Genomic DNA, 16,346 nt, shown 5'->3' with positions numbered 1-16,346 from the left:
TTATCTCAAAATAGGATGTATTTCATTATCCATAAGAGTATTTGACACCTCTATGAAATCAAATGCATATTGACTGTTTATAATTAGAAAACTGATGTCACACTGAAATAGTATGACGAGTTATTTCTTATAGGTGGAAGTAAGGATATGTTGTTAGGCTCATGTTATGAGAGTTGAAGTTGAACACAGATGAATACTTCAACCAGCATAACCATATCTAGCGATGTAAGTATTTATCGGTTACGGCAAAAGTAAAATGGCATTGCTATACATTAATTCGTTTAACTATTTAAACGTTCGACAACCTTGTTATGTCGAAGATTTACTGTTTGCTGCACGTACATGAGGCCAAGGTGTCATATGTACGGAAACCTCTAGCCAAACAGACATCATCCCCCGCCGCCAGCGCGTCTAAAACCAGGAGAAAGTGAAGAGTATGCTTGGTTGCACACAACACGGCAATCACACTGGCAGCGCATTAGGTATCACGGCTCTCGGGGGCACATTTATGCTTTCAGTGCAATTGGAACTGATCACGACCAAACCAGATATCAATTGATGGTTTTTAGTTGTCATCCATACTTTCACAACATTTTGTGCAGATCTTCGATATTTGACCTTAGGTTAGAAGTTATTCAACTTCATTTAACGTTGTAAACTTAATGTATGCACAGGTACTACCCTCGTCTGTCAAAACATTCCTGAACATATGATAACACAATACTGACTCCTGACAACACCACATGTACTTGATTTCAGTATTTGACTCTGATAGAAAGCTGCTACAAGTGTAATTGCAAACTCATGCAGACAACAGACATGCATTTGCTCAAAGCATCATGTCTACTGATATACATTGGCTCACAACATAATGGTTGATTTCTAATTCCATCATAGGAAGATGACATCAGGCTACTATTGTTTTGCAAATCATCCCAATGTTGGATTACCTATAAACTATGTAACATGTTGTCATGTATTTAAACATAAGTAAGCCCATTGCTTAGCTGTTCTTTAGCAAGTGGTAGAGAATCAGAAGTGGGTGGAGAAGATGATATGGAAATACTACCCATTTAACATGTATTTCATGTAAATCAATGGTTGTGTTATTACACCATCTTACCATGTCAGTGAAAGGCAGGTAAATGCCAGTACAAATTGTTATCAGAAAATGTATGTGTGATGTTGATTTTTTTAATTAAAGGTTTTCTGTTATATCCTTTTATCTAAGATTAAACACTTTCAAATATTTTTTTTTCCAGGAGGAAGCTCAGGGTGTTTTTTAGAATACATCTGACACTGAAGACCTGAGTTTGTTGATCATTAGACCCACAGTCTCACTGAACTTTCAACATCATGGTGAAGCTTACACTTGACCTCATTGCCAGGGGCACCTCTGGGTATACAAAAAAGAAGCGGGATGAATCCATGCAACAGTATCTTCGACGACTGACACATTTATACTTGGAAGACAGAAGCATTGATGATGTGGTAATGTATTTTTGTGTGGGCAACTGCACATGTTTTAATCAAACCCATGGAAAAAGAATGATACGTTTGGTCATTAGACCTCAATCATTTCAACTATAGAGGGGATTTATAGTTTTGCATTTCTTTATGTCATTTTGTGCCTTTTACTCTGCCATCTTTCCATCTGAATGTAGTATACAGGTACCTCTTAGAATGGTATAGTGCTGCTGCAAAAAATGAAGTAAAGTATGAACTCTGACTAAAGTCATTTGTCTGCTACCTCCTATATAATTTTAGAGCTTGTAAAACACATGTTAGATCTATTGTTTTCTTTCTTTTCCCACATCATCCTTATGAAATATGTTTCACCAATATCCTAACATGTCTAATTAATCAATTTCAGGGAGAAGATATAAGTATGTGCCGTAATCTGACTGTATTGTATTTGTATGACAACCAGTTAAGTAGGATTCCATCACTACATCACAACATGAACCTGACAATGTTGTATCTGCAGAACAACGATATATCCAGAATAGAAAACCTGTCACCTTTGACTCGTCTTCAGAAATTGTGAGTAGATGTGTGTGTAAATTAGTTTAAATGTGTTCTTCTTGATGTGATCAGTAGAATTACATAAATGCCCAATGCTTGTCTAACTTTATCAGCAATGGTAAGAAGACTTAATTCATATGTTATTATCCTGAAATGTTGAGTGACAGATACAGCAATTTCCCTACATGTATCTTTCCATCAAACTTTGATTATCACTGTATAATAGTGCATCCTTGGTTAACATTGAAATTGTAGTAACATCGTTGATCAGATAAAATCTTTTTAATGTAAAACTTCACATTTTTTGCAAAAATTCTACTGACTGAACTTGTGGTTAGACTTCACGTTTCAGGAGCTAGGGGAAAGCTTTTTTTCAGTCTTGCTCCATTTCATGGAATAGGGAGTAAGGACATATATGTTTCACAGATATTCTTAGGGCTATTAGAGTAAAACTTCTATTTTAGCCCAGGACTGCAGGTTTTTTAAGGGGCACCACCCATCAAATTATTTGATGATTTGCTGAGGGAAGTAATGGACAACAGACTGAACCATGGATAGAAGAGAATTATTTTGGCGTCCAAGGGTCAAGTAGATGTTTTACTGGAATAGCCCTTGACTAACCATGATCTTTATTCCCTGACAAGTAAAATGAATTTCTGTTGCTTCTGATAGGTATTTGGGAGGTAATTGTATTACCGTTTTAGAAGGTCTAGAAAAAATGGATAAACTTCAAGAACTTCATGTTGAAAACCAGAGGCTACCGCCAGGAGAGAAGCTTTTATTTGACCCAAGGTCCTTAAAAGGAATAGCTGTAAGTATGACAAGTTACAATTTACTGTTGTTGTTATAAACATTTGATGCTGTTTATCCTTGTGATATGTTAGTGCCTCAAGCTCCTTAGAATTCATTGCTTTTCATCAGTAGATGAGGTGAATAGGAGATAAATATGTTTACTTTGTATTTATAAAAAACTTTATGTTTCCTTATGAAACCTGTAAGAATATGTTTCCACTATATGATTGGTCAATTTCTGTGTTTTAAAATATGTTGATTTGATAATCAAAATTCTCAACACCTCAGGTTAAGAACTTCTGTAATTTTTTGCTCTATCTAATTTTTGTGTTTTTGTTGGGGAAAGGGATATTTTGCCTCTATTATTTGCTTGGAGAGATACATTAATATCTAATGGGAGAGGCACACATCTGATATGATTTTATATCGGCTTTGTCTGTTACAGATGTCCCTTCAGGTTCTCAATGTGTCTGGTAATGGGCTGGACAGTGTCCTCGACATGATTGGTCTGAGAAATATCTCCCAGTTTATGGCCAATGACAATGAGTTAAGTGATATGAAGGACTTGGCACACAACTTCAGCAACTGGCCTACTTTATGGAGGCTTGAACTGATGGGAAACCCTGTATGTCACAAAGCCAAGTACCGAGACAGGATCATTGTCATGGCAAAAACTCTAGGTAAGGGCACATCAAAAGTATTCAGCTATATGTGAGAAGTTAATTTTTCAGGTTAAGGCTGACATTATGTGTAATCTTAATTTTCTTGTACTGCATGAATATCATAAGTTATTTTAAACAGTCATCTGATATCATGCTTTTGTTGCAGGCCTAAAACATGAGACTTTCCTCTTGGTTCAGAATGTGTTTGATACTAGCAACCTTTTTTTTTGGAGGGGTGGGGGAGGTGTAAAAGTTTACTATTACTGTAGCCTTTTTTTTTTTGAGATATGGAGGATTACATTTCACAGAATATGCAAAAAAGTTGCATGTACAGTTTTGTGATTTGGATGAACAAACAATTAAAATGCGAAAATAGAAATCAATTTGTTTCTGTTTATTTGCTATGATTTCAAATAACATATTAAATTATGCTGTGTGTAACATTGAGTACCATGCAATTGTAGCCCCTAGCGTAATCCTTGTCAGAAAACTGATATGATCAACCTTATTGGGACATTTTGTTTTGGGTGAAATTTAGATAAGTCAAAGTATTTATCACAGTTCCTTTAATTTCAAGATAACAAACTTTTTGTGACTTACAATACAGATAAAAACTGAACGGTGCATTTCAATAAATCACATCCATCACAAGTTTACTTAGTATAAGATTAACCTAAATCACAAAGATGTCTGATCATACCTAACAACATTTCATTTAACATTCCATCTTCATTTCTATTGACTAGAAACTTGTAGTTCCAAGTATTGATCAGCCAGAATTTGTTGATGAATATTCATTTTGTGTACTTGGGGACTTATTCAGGTGTCATACTATGTACAACACTATGTTGTGTACTCAGGACTTAATCAGGTGTCATACTATGTACAACACTATGGTGTTATTTAATACCTGAACTTTTTGTTTTGTTAACTTTGCAGAAGTATTAGATGGAAAGGAGATAACAGAAACATCAAGACAGTTTCTTAGAAAATGGCATGCAAATAAAGAAACACAGAAGAAGAAACGAGATGAAATATATCAGAGAAGTGCATACGCAGACTTAGGAGATAGTGGTGAGTGATACCTGTTGTGGAATGGTTTTCTTAATTTTAATGGCCAAAGATATTGGGAAATCCTTATATAACTTGATATGGTGTCTGTTATTCCTATCAACACACAAAAGTGTAATAAGGGGTAAGGTTAAAACATGCACGGGTCAATATCAACTCATATTTCATCTATTTCATGTCTATAATTTTAAAATCAAACTTTCACATTGTTGTTTGGGATTTAGATATATACATGGATAGACTAGCCTGGTATTGCCAATTACCTTCTATATTCCTTTACTTTAGGTATAAAACCAATACTGACAACAGACAACTTTCTGTAAGCCTGACTGGTCAATGTGTGGTATTTCTGATTCCAGTCAGAGATGGACTACAATGAAGTAACATTTGTTGATAATTCTTTGATAGGTAGTTAACATGGATGGGCTTATTACCAGGCATGAGCTTGTTACAGGATAGCATAGATATGGTAATAGAGGGGGTAAAAGTTTTTTTTTTCAATATTCTATAGCTTTGCTGGTAAATTTATGGTATAACAGATCACAGTACCCAAAAGATTGAACTATTGATTTGGTGAGTTGGTTGTATATATATATATATACATTGTATATTGCTGTTTATCTGTTCAGCAGCCCACAGATCAGCAGAGCTACCACCTGTTAAGGATCCCGCCCGCCCAGTGAAGAGCAGTCAGATCCCAGGTTATATGATGCCAGGTATGTTGAAAGTTTTTATCTGATATTGTCTAACATATATATTTAACTGTGTCTGTAATCTCACCCTGAGGCACAAAGTATATGAAATATAAATCACACAATAAATATTATCAATGATCTGTCACCAAACTTGTCTTATCTTGTGTTAAAGACAAACATCTCATGATGTGGAATTTCAAAGTTTTAGAGTAATTTTGAATTGATTGTTTTATTACTGAAAGAATTGACAATGAAATGTTCAACTTCAGTGCATTTTTCTGTTAGGCTAACTAATCATCGACAGTTATTTTACTGTCTTTGACTATCCACCTGACTCATTTCCCCTCCTTACAATCTGTCAAATCCCTACATTTATATCTGTATCATACATTTAATTGTTGATGGTGACGGTTTTGAAATTTTGATGTGACATTAATATACCTTGGAAATTTGGTTACTAAAGGAAGTTATTGCTGACCCCAGTTATAAAACATTGTTGTTGACATGATCAGTATATGCATGATTGCCTTTCACACATTATAATGTATGTTTACCACACCTGATAGTAGCAGACACCCAATTATTACAAAGCTTATATCCCTGTGTGCTTTTAAAGCTTATCGCCCAGTCATCACATTTAAACTGCTTTGGTGTTGGTCAAAAAATATGCAATACCCTTTCTTTACATATTGAATAAATTTACCAACTTTTTATTTTTTACATCACCCAGAAGTAACAAGCCAAATTAGAAAAAAATACATTCCTAATAAAAAAATATTTTGATAAGAAGTTTTTTTTTAATTGGATACATTCCTTAGTCCATAGAGTTTGTGAGAAAAATTATAAGCCTTGAATATATACAGACATGACAGACAAAAAGGTTTACTTATAAGTATTAATGATATACAGACTGTATTATGTGTGTTAATAGTTACTAAGAAAACTTGTTTTTAATGACCACTGATTACTTTTCAGACATTAGCCAATTTACTGATATCACTGAGGTATATGTTACATTATAGGATAGTCTTTTGTCATTCTCATCCCTATCATGATTTATCCAGGTGAACGTTAGACAAGTTTATAGCAGAGATCCTTGTTTGCATGTGCCTTTATATTCAGCTAGAATTTCCCAGTGATAATCTTTAATTTACACCTGTATATGAGAATACCTGTACAGAATATCATTACACTACATACAGACAGTAGTAGTACAGACCTATTCATTGTTTAATTTGATTTCTACATCTTCTTTTCAATCAAGTATTTACCGAACATGGTTGATCTAGATGTGGTCTTTCCACAGTCTGGTCTACCCACTCTCAACAGCATGCTCTTTATGTAGAATACACCACTTGCTGTATGATGTAAAGACATTTTAGTTACATTAAAGGACAATATATAAAGTGTGCCTAGTAATACCATGTGACTATCTTCTTAATGACAGCCAAGACAATATTGAGGACCCATATCAGAGGAGGTAGGATGTAGTATACTGGACACTGATGACCACTTATAATGCTTCCTATCTTCTACAAAGTTTATTTACAATAACAACATGTGTCCTCTGCCATGTAAACAAGACCTGGCCCCAGTTTCACGAACATTTCTTACCTAAGGAAATTTGTCAACTGAAAGTTTTCCATAGGAAAGCAGGACAGAATTCAACTCTTTTAATTTTGACATTTTACCTATCTTCAGCTTTCCTATGGACAAATTTTAGTTCAGAAATACACTGTGCATGTGTCCTGCAGTTAAGGAACTTTCGTGAAGCTCCAGCCTAAATATCAGTGTAACAAATTAATTTTTTTCATGCTTTTTTTTTCGTGGTATTAGAAATGGTGAAGAACTTAAATAACATTAAATGACTTTATGCATACTAATTATTGACTGGTTATTAGCTTTGGGAATTGACTGCGGGCTAATGGACAACAGGCCTGTGTAGCTGTAGTATTATAGTGTAGTGGAGAGCAGTGTTTGGCCAGGTACTTATCTTGCATGTTTTATCCTATAGGGCTCATGATGAAAGGTGAGACTCGCATTAAACTGATATCATTATCATTGTGTTTGAACTGTATTATATATTAGAAGCTTGCATTGCATGTATTGTTGCATGGTTGTATTGGTTTTGTATCTTAACAATGACAAACACTGTATTGTATTCATAAAACGGTTTCATTTTCATTTTACATTTGTAAATGTATATTATGACATCTTAACACCTGACTAATTATGCCAAGTATTTATGACATACATTAAATGTACCGGGTACATATTATTTCAAATCACACAAAAAAAAATATTCTTGATGAGAATGATTGACTATTAATACTCAACATTGTAAATAAGAAGTTAGGAGAAAATGTAAAAATCTTGTATCTATCTTGTGAAAGTTTCACTCCCATTGTTTAGATCAATTGTTGATTTGCAATAAATACATGTAAGGAGATAAAGCATTTTTTTAACACTGCATAAAATTTGTTTTGGAGTGGATCCTAATGCTTGATTTAGTGTGAAATATGATGAGATGATGTAACACAAAGAAACATAACTGATTGGTTTTTTTATAACACAAACTGTGTGCACTGTTATATCTGATAGTGACAGTTAGATTCAGGATTAGTTAGTGTGGTAGCTAAGTAATATTGGGAAATAATGGCTGGTGAGTATGTCCAACTGTTGATTGTAATATGGAGTAAACAGTTGAGGAAAGTTAAACCAAGAGTATTAATGTGTTCTATAAGTAATGGGACTCCCATTCAAATAGTCAATAAAATTTAAACATGAACAAATGCAACTATACCAGTACATTATAACTATAACTTAACATGTTGAAGGTGCTAGTTATACAGTTCATATACAACTAAACCTAACCTTGTCTGCATGCTGTTGGAAAATGTCAAATGTTTCTGTAAGTGTGTTGGTGAAAATGTTATGTTGCTAAGGTGGCCATATTTGAATTCTGTTTTACACAGGTTCTGAAGCCCGTAGATCAGCTAAGAAGCATAGAAGTGGTAATGCCATAACATTTTGAAAACATGTGTAGTCCAGAAACCTCTTCCTTGCATTCCTTTCCCATGCAAATATAACTGTCCTAAGTATTAGTGCTAGACATATAATCAGTGAATTCTTGGTTAGGGGTACCTACCTAACTCGTAGTTTGGATGGCTACACTTTTTTGTGTTGCCAGTATATAACATAAATATGCTGTTGGCTGCAGTTTGTTGACTGCAACATATAATTTTAAAATTTTCTTGTGAGAAGTAGATTGTGTATAATACAATGCCTGCTAGATAATGACTATCTACTCAAGTCTATTAGGTTTCACTTTTATTAGTATCATGACAATGTCATGCAAGAAATTATTACTTAATTTCAATCTCAATTTCTATTTATATATACATACATGTAGTAAATATGTCTTAGATAGTAGATATGTATGCCTTGGTAAAAAGAACGGCTTGTGATCTACAGGTGATGGGTAAATTCTACTGTTTTAGAAGGTAAACTTGCATGACTTATCTTACTGCGAGAACATAGAATATGTAAGGTTCTTTGTGGGACGGTAATGATTGCTATTGGTTATTTATTGTGTGGAAAGCAGGTAACAATTATTTCTGCTCAAATCATCAAAGCTAGCCAGTATGGAAGGAGGTAGCTCTCCTTCAGTCTGAAATTCTTTTGCTTTTGGTATGGTGATATCATTAAAACAAAACGATGTAAAAAGTGATGCATGCTTTGGTATTGTTTAATGGGTCCATCTTTTCCATAAAAACCGCAAACAAAATGTACAAAACTTTTCATTGCTATATTAGATTATAGAATGAAGTCAAACTTTTAGTATGTTAGGGTGTTAATATTTTATGTTGTTACACTGTCACCAACTATGTGCACTGTGCAGCACAGATTTCAAATATCACTGTTTTTCAAAGTTCTGTTGGACTAGCCTGTATAGATATGTAATTTTCATACATTCATTAAAATTCTGTTGAGCTAGCCTGTATCTGTATCTAGTTGTCACATGTCTCAAAATCCTATTGGAATTGTCTGTAAAAGGGTATATATACACCCTGCTGTCCACATGATTAAAGTTTTGAAATTTTGAATTACCTATATAAATTCAGAAATTTCCAATGTTGTAACCCTAGAAAATGAAAAACGATCATATCAACCAAATCCAGAATACATGACAATGTGTTGAAATTATTTGATGATATTGTTAAGGGTTATATTCAAACTAAACCACATAATCAGTTTTCTTTCAGTAGCTTTTAACAATATATATTTATATCATGTAGATAACCATTGAGTATAAACTGGGTTTGTACTGGGTTTAGATAGCACTGAACTCAATGTAGAATTTCAGTTATGTTTTTAGAATTACTTCTTATTATTGATTCAAATGTAAATTATCAATTAAGAATTTGCATATTGTCTAACAATCAAGAGCATAGGTACTTAATAATCACATAAAAAAATACAGTTAGGGGAAATATTGAAGTGTCGTTAAATGTGAATCTCATGCGTGTAATTCAAAGTTCCTTGAATGTTATTTTGTATTTGTTTGTGCAATATATTTTGATGATTGTTACATTTGTGTTTCTGATCAATTGGTAACGGAATGTATAAAATGTTTTGTTGCAAATAACATGAAAAATAATAGCTCATTGCTTCCGCAGAATTTGTGGATTTCAGTTTAAAATCTATGGTTATGGGAAAGTTTTGGTTGCTATGTGACAATTAACACCTTCATATCTTTCTTAATTCTTGTGTTTGTGTCTCCCAGGACTTCCCAGGAAACAGTTCGATGAGTTGTTGGCCCGAACTGCCACCATGGAACCTGCCTCCAGGGAGAAAGAGCCAACCGCAGTGAAAGCCAAGAGTGGGGTACTTAGATCAAAGTGAGTCTTCAGGTTAGGTCACTTAGGCATGTAAGAAGCGAGTTTTTACTAGTAAAGAGCGCAAGTAATACTCTTAATGGTATTAGTTGAAAATTACAAGTGGAAGAAGTTAGTCTCCCTAGCAGTTGATTGGAAGAGTAGCATTATTAGAACAGCTGAGTAAGGTGCCAATTTCAACCCAGGTGATTAACCTAAGACCAGTTAAGGATGTAAACTGCCTTCTTCTGAGTCAGGCCAGTTTTGGAGGTAGACTACTTTACTCTGAGTCAGATAAGTTGAAGAGGTAAACTTCCTTACTTTGAGTGCAACCAGTTAAGGATGTATGCTGTCTTACGCTGAGTCAGACCAGTTACAGAGATAAACTACCTTACTCTGAGTCAGACCAATGGAGGATGTATACCACATGTTTGAGAATTTTTCCTGTACAGAAGAATTCCATACTAATGGGAAACCTATAGAATTTTGTTTAATTCAGATTTCTTAATACTTCTCATCGGATATATGAACGTACTCTGATAATCTTAATGTCATTTTTTGAGAGAAGACAACTCTTACACAATTTCAGTTACGATGTGTTAAAATTTATATAAACCTAGGGACATTTGACTTGTTCAATCATGTGCTAGAAATGACAAAGATGGAATGAGACTGCACTGGAGTTAAATATCTGAGGATAATATTTAAATTTATTTGAAGCCTTCTTGATTACACGACGATCACTATGTATTTCCTGTCAGATCTAACTCTCTCAGAATATATTAGTTCTGTACTTTAAGTATCTATAGTATCTAAAGTGATTTAATTACTTAACTGTAGTTGATTATATAAATTTGGTAAGTATAGAGCTTGTTGAAAAGGAAAGAGTGAACAGCTGAGCCCCTGATTTTGATAACACATTGTTTGCCTGTTGTTAGAACCATAGTGATGACCTGACAGGCTGTTAAGGTAATGTATTGTCCCTCTGCTGTGTGATTGTAGTTTGTCTACTCACCTGTTCCAGTCCAAGTTTGGGTTGCTTACTGACATGTTTGAGTCTGTATCATCTGTGTGTAGCCAGAGGTCATAGGTCACTGACTCAAAGTCATATGGTTTTAGTCAGTATCAACACAAACAGGTGACATAGCTTAATGTCTTTCACATCAAATTCACTGAATTTTCTATGTAGCACAGCCACCCAGTGATAGGTCAATGCCATGGACTTAACTACATTTACAATATACACATGACAATGTTATTGTAGGTGTGCTGCTTTACATTATCATGCTGGAAGATGCTAGTCTGCCCTGCTGTGAATACTTAATCATAAGAAAAAATAGAGTAATTTTGACCATTGTAGTAATGCTGTTGAGTCTTGCCAACTGGTTTAAAATCCATGTAAGATGCCATCATTTTGAGAGCCATGATTCTGTGTTTGCATTTTTCCTGCATTTAATCACTTGCTTCACAAAATTGTCAGCAATATTTTCATGTATTTGGTCACATGTCTGTCAGCTGACCATCACATGACCACTGTTGTACTGCTGTAACACTGCCATAGTATCCAGATGAACAAAAGTGTCCAGGCCAACCATAGTTACTTTGTATCCAGGCCATTGTTTATAACCTGACATAGTCTACAGACCAGCAAATGTGTCCAGGCTAACCGTAGTAAATTAATATCCAGGCCAACATTAGTGTCCAGATGAATCATAGTGTCTAGACCAACTGTAGTGTCAAGACCAGCCATAGTGTCCAGGTTAACCATAGTAAATTAGTATCCAGACCTAACCATACAGTCCTGGCCAATTATGTTGTCCAAACCTGCAACCATAGTGTCCATGGCAATCATAGTGTCCATGGCAAACCATAGTGTCCATGGCAATCATAGTGTCTATGGCAAACCATAGTGTCCGGACCAACTATAGTGTCCAGGTCAACTATAGTGTCCGGACCAACTATAGTGTCCAGGCCAACTATAGTGTCCGGACCAACTATAGTGTCAAGGCCAACAATAGTGTCCAGGCCAACGATAGTGTCCGGACCAACTATAGTGTCAAGGCCAACAATAGTGTCCAACGATAGTGTCCAGGCCAACTATAGTGTCCAGGCCAACTATAGTGTCCGGACCAACTATAGTGTCCAGGCCAACCTGTCCAGCTAAATGCTTTTGACATCTGTATTTGTTTTCATTATTCATAAATGTTGATAATCCCAAGTCCAGTCATTTACATTAACAGTTTATATTGAGGTGATTCACACTAAAACTGTGACAGTGTTAAGTGTGATATAAATGTGTATACGTTTTCAATATTTATTAGTCATACATACATTTTACCAATTCTTATTTGGAATATAGGTGCCAGGACTAACACATCTAGCTACAGACTGAGACAGACATATGATAACTTACTTGTTATTCTATCATAAATTGAAATTGGCCATTCATTACATAACTAACGTAAGATGAGACAGTGCATACAATATAGGGGTGTGTCACCTCACATTTGTTGGAAGAGAAGGAACAACAAATCCCCTAAGTACCTTAGTTCTCGATACCTACTGTGTCACCTCTATACTACTAAAGGCCTACCCACATTTCCTCATGATTTGGTTTATATTTCCTTTCAGACTTCCAGATGCATATGAAAACTTGCAATCTATGACTGTACAAACATGGTTTAGCTGAGGTGCCTGTTGTAAGGTTTACCATTGTTATATCCTAACTTATGGTTAATTTAGAATAAAGGAATGCCTAGGTGTTCATTCAATCAGTTATAATACAATGTGTGTTTACATAAACCTAACTTTTTGTATGGTAGGTAGACTGGCAGGGAAATATTTCATGAATTTTGAAATTTTTTCCCTATTATTATCATTGTTGTAATAGTCCTTTTAAACTCTCAGTTACATTTCAGATGTAAACATTTCAAAGTCTTAAGTTAATATAATGTTACAAATCTACAGCAAAATTTGTAGAATTTTTTAACACAATTCAAAATAAAGATGAATTACTTGAGAGATGCTATCAGGTTAAAATCTTGTATTTCTTACTCTACACACCTCTCCATTAATCTCATCTTATACTATGACAGTCTAAGATCATGTTTAGATGTGTTAACTTCTTACCTAGTGACCTGTAGTAATGTAGCATTAACTTATAAAGTTCAAAACTTATTAAACTATTAAAGATACAAAACTTATTTCACAGTAATAAACAACAAGAGACCAATGGATTGAGTTCATTCAAAAATCTGTTGCAACTACGGTACAGAGAGACTATTTCTTATCTTATTTTAACATAATAGTAAAAAACCCTCATCATAATTGTGAAAAATAGATGTTTGTAAAATGTCTTTTAATTTGCTGTACTTTTTTGGTAATTATAGAATCCTGCCATACAACTCTCACTGTTTACATATAGACATGGAAGACACAAAGACCTCTTAACATTCAAGTTGATCTCAGTTATTGTTGTCTTCAGCAAATTACTTGAAGGTTTACTGATGTACTGGCTGTATATATTACAATAAGGGTGAGGGTTACTGTTACACACACAGTGACTTCTATACATATTGGACACTTAACATTGTATGTGACCTAACATTAATTTGAAGATAAGGTTTGGTGAGTTTGCATGGTGTGTTTTCTCTTTTTCTGCAGAGACTAATTGACTAATGAAATACATTATGTTGTTGAATTCATATTTTTGTGTATTGTAGGATTACACAATTGTAAATCCAATCGAGCAACATTTTCTGCTCAGATCTCTATAAGTGTAAAGATGTAAATCTCAGCAATTCTATAACCTTTGTTTCCTTAAGAGTTTTTATCAAAATTAATATTCATAAAGGACCATTATATTTCAGACAAGTTGAAATTTCAAGGTCCAATGGCCAAGGTTAAGGCCACTCACTTTTTTTTAAAGAAATTCCTTGTCAATGCTTCATGCGTTTTATTTCTTGAAAGATTTTTATCAAAATTCACATTCATATAAAGGATAAAATAACAATTACAAGATTCAGGGTTGTAACTTGCTATTTTTAGAAAATCCTTGTAAACTAGACACATGAATATTAGAAAAAGAAATAAATAACTAGATGCACATATGATGAAAATGGTGTTAACATCATATAGATATGTTGATATGAATCTTAGCAGGGTTCTAATGAACCAAAACAGAACTTGTCTTAGAGATACAGAAGATATTATCTTTGCTTTCTCAACATCTGTAGTTATAGCTTTGTTAGGCAATAATGAATGGTCCCAAAACAGTTCTCCTAAATAATGAATAGTCCCAACATTAACTTTTAGAATAAGGAATGACCCAACACAAATTTCCCTAAATAATGAATAGTCCTCAACACAGATTTCCCTAAATAATGAATAGTCCTCAACACAGACTTCCCTAAATAATGAATAGTCCTCAACACAGACTTCCCTAAATAATGAATAGTCCCAACATTAACTTTTAGATAATGAATGGTCCTCAGCACTGATTTCTAAATAATGAATGCTCCTCAACACAGACTTCCCTAAATGATAAATGGACCTCCACACAGATTTTCTAAATAATGAATGGTCCTCAACACAGACTTCCCTAAATAATGAATGGTCCTCAACACAGGCTTCCCTACATAATGATTGGTCCTCAACACTGATTTCTAAATAATGAATGATCAGCAACATAAATTTCCTTAATTAGCCATAAATGACTCTAATTGACGATTAGTATAAAAACAAGACAAAAACAATTTCTTAGACAAGAAATGGTCCCAGACACAAATCTCCTGAATAATAATTAGTCCCCACAACTGATTTCCAAACTCTGTTTACAGATTTACAATGTGGATGAAATTTACTCTCCTGTGGTAAGATTTTACGGCGTTTTTTACAGAATCTTCCAATATCAAACATTTGATATTTAATTGTTTATATATTCTCTTTCTCCACAGGCATGCTGATGAATTTGCTACACTACCACCTTCGTCAGTGGCCTCAGCACCACTCAGGCGACGCCCACTAATGAGCATGACCTTTGAACTGTCTGGAAACCTTGACAGCACCCAACACATACATCCTGGGATGATCATACATTGAGTGACTGATACAGACATGTGTGATTACACAGGTCAAACACATCACACAACAAAGACATGTGACATTGGTGTTCTGTTTCATAGCAGTGTTCAATGCTAGGAAATCAACTGTTTGATCTGTTGTGCAGCAATTATTTGACACTGAAGCTTTTGAAGGGTGCTTAACCTTTTTTCAGTATATAGTATCTGTTGTGTCACTGTACTGGGAGGGCAGTTCTGACCAGTAATCATCGGAGGCTTAATTATTTGTTGTAGATATTGAAATCAGACCTTAGAGCTGGCCCAATATTGTATGTGCCATATACTTTTGTGCCTGGTAGTTCACAGTACACAGACTGAATGGATAATAATTACAACAGATCGAGGCTTCAAAGAAACAGATTGCTGGCCAGGTCTTCAATGACACAAACAGTTGGACAATACATCTGTTACTAAATCCAGTCTTAACAGCTGATTTAATGGCCTTTTAGTAATAACATATTTCAAATTATCAGAAATATATATTTGATTCCCTACAACGTTTTGATATTTGTTTTTCCTAATTACTTATAACCTTAAACAATTAACAGTAATGCTACAAAATGGCTGGAGATAAACATATAGAAATATCTAGAATTTCAATTTGTGATACAAGTAATCTGATGTTGTAGTAAAGAGATTGGGAACATCTTTGACCTTGTTCAGAGGGATGACAATGGTCTGGTTCTGTTAGTGGGACATACCTGTGTCCACTGTGATACTGGCTTCACAGTAATGTTAAATGAGACCTTAATACATTTTGATCAATCATTGTTTAATAATTCTAATAAGTAATATTAAATTATTGACATAAAAATAATTGTCTCTGTAACTACAAGTCATATACTTGATAGTTAATTTTCTGTGCAATTTTGTGTGTGAGTTAGGTGTAAATTAATTATAATTATAAGTTGTAGGAAACTTGATGTTTTAAAACATAATGGTTCTGGCATTTTAGCAAAGGCTAGGCCTTTTGCAACCCCATCAGTATTACAATGTTAATGGTGATATTTGTGTGTACATCACAGTATTTATATTTGTGTACATGTTAATGTGATGTTAAAACAGGACAATTTGGTTTTACAGAATTCTTAACAGCAAACTCTC

At 34.2% G+C, this 16,346-nt stretch overlaps 1 protein-coding gene across 1 annotated transcript; it reads left to right on the top strand.

The window, feature by feature from the left end:
• The first annotated feature begins 206 nt into the window (after positions 1-206).
• LOC132552473 (protein phosphatase 1 regulatory subunit 42-like) lies at positions 207-15,616 on the top strand. Its single transcript, XM_060216647.1, has 9 exons — positions 207-225; positions 1,263-1,491; positions 1,874-2,043; positions 2,698-2,836; positions 3,263-3,497; positions 4,419-4,553; positions 5,180-5,266; positions 10,032-10,146; positions 15,078-15,616. The coding sequence occupies exons 2-9, from the start codon at positions 1,357-1,359 to the stop codon at positions 15,220-15,222; spliced, it is 1,161 nt and encodes a 386-aa protein (XP_060072630.1). The 5' UTR covers positions 207-225; positions 1,263-1,356; the 3' UTR covers positions 15,223-15,616.
• The last annotated feature ends 730 nt before the right edge of the window (positions 15,617-16,346 follow it).

This window comes from Ylistrum balloti, unplaced genomic scaffold, assembly GCF_031769215.1.
Source record: "Ylistrum balloti isolate Yb309-2 unplaced genomic scaffold, AGI_CSIRO_Ybal_v1 Utg370248, whole genome shotgun sequence".
Taxonomy (NCBI): Eukaryota; Metazoa; Mollusca; class Bivalvia; order Pectinida; family Pectinidae; genus Ylistrum; species Ylistrum balloti.
This window is presented reverse-complemented; position numbering and strand designations above follow the sequence as displayed.

Excerpts from the sequence above, each read along its gene's own strand:
- LOC132552473 (XM_060216647.1), top strand. The coding sequence starts at position 1,357 with ATGGTGAAGCTTACACTTGACCTCATTGCCAGGGGCACCTCTGGGTAT. Across the intron at positions 1,492-1,873 it reads ACAGAAGCATTGATGATGTG|GGAGAAGATATAAGTATGTG; the intron begins GTAATGTATTTT and ends AATCAATTTCAG. Across the intron at positions 4,554-5,179 it reads CGCAGACTTAGGAGATAGTG|CAGCCCACAGATCAGCAGAG; the intron begins GTGAGTGATACC and ends TTATCTGTTCAG.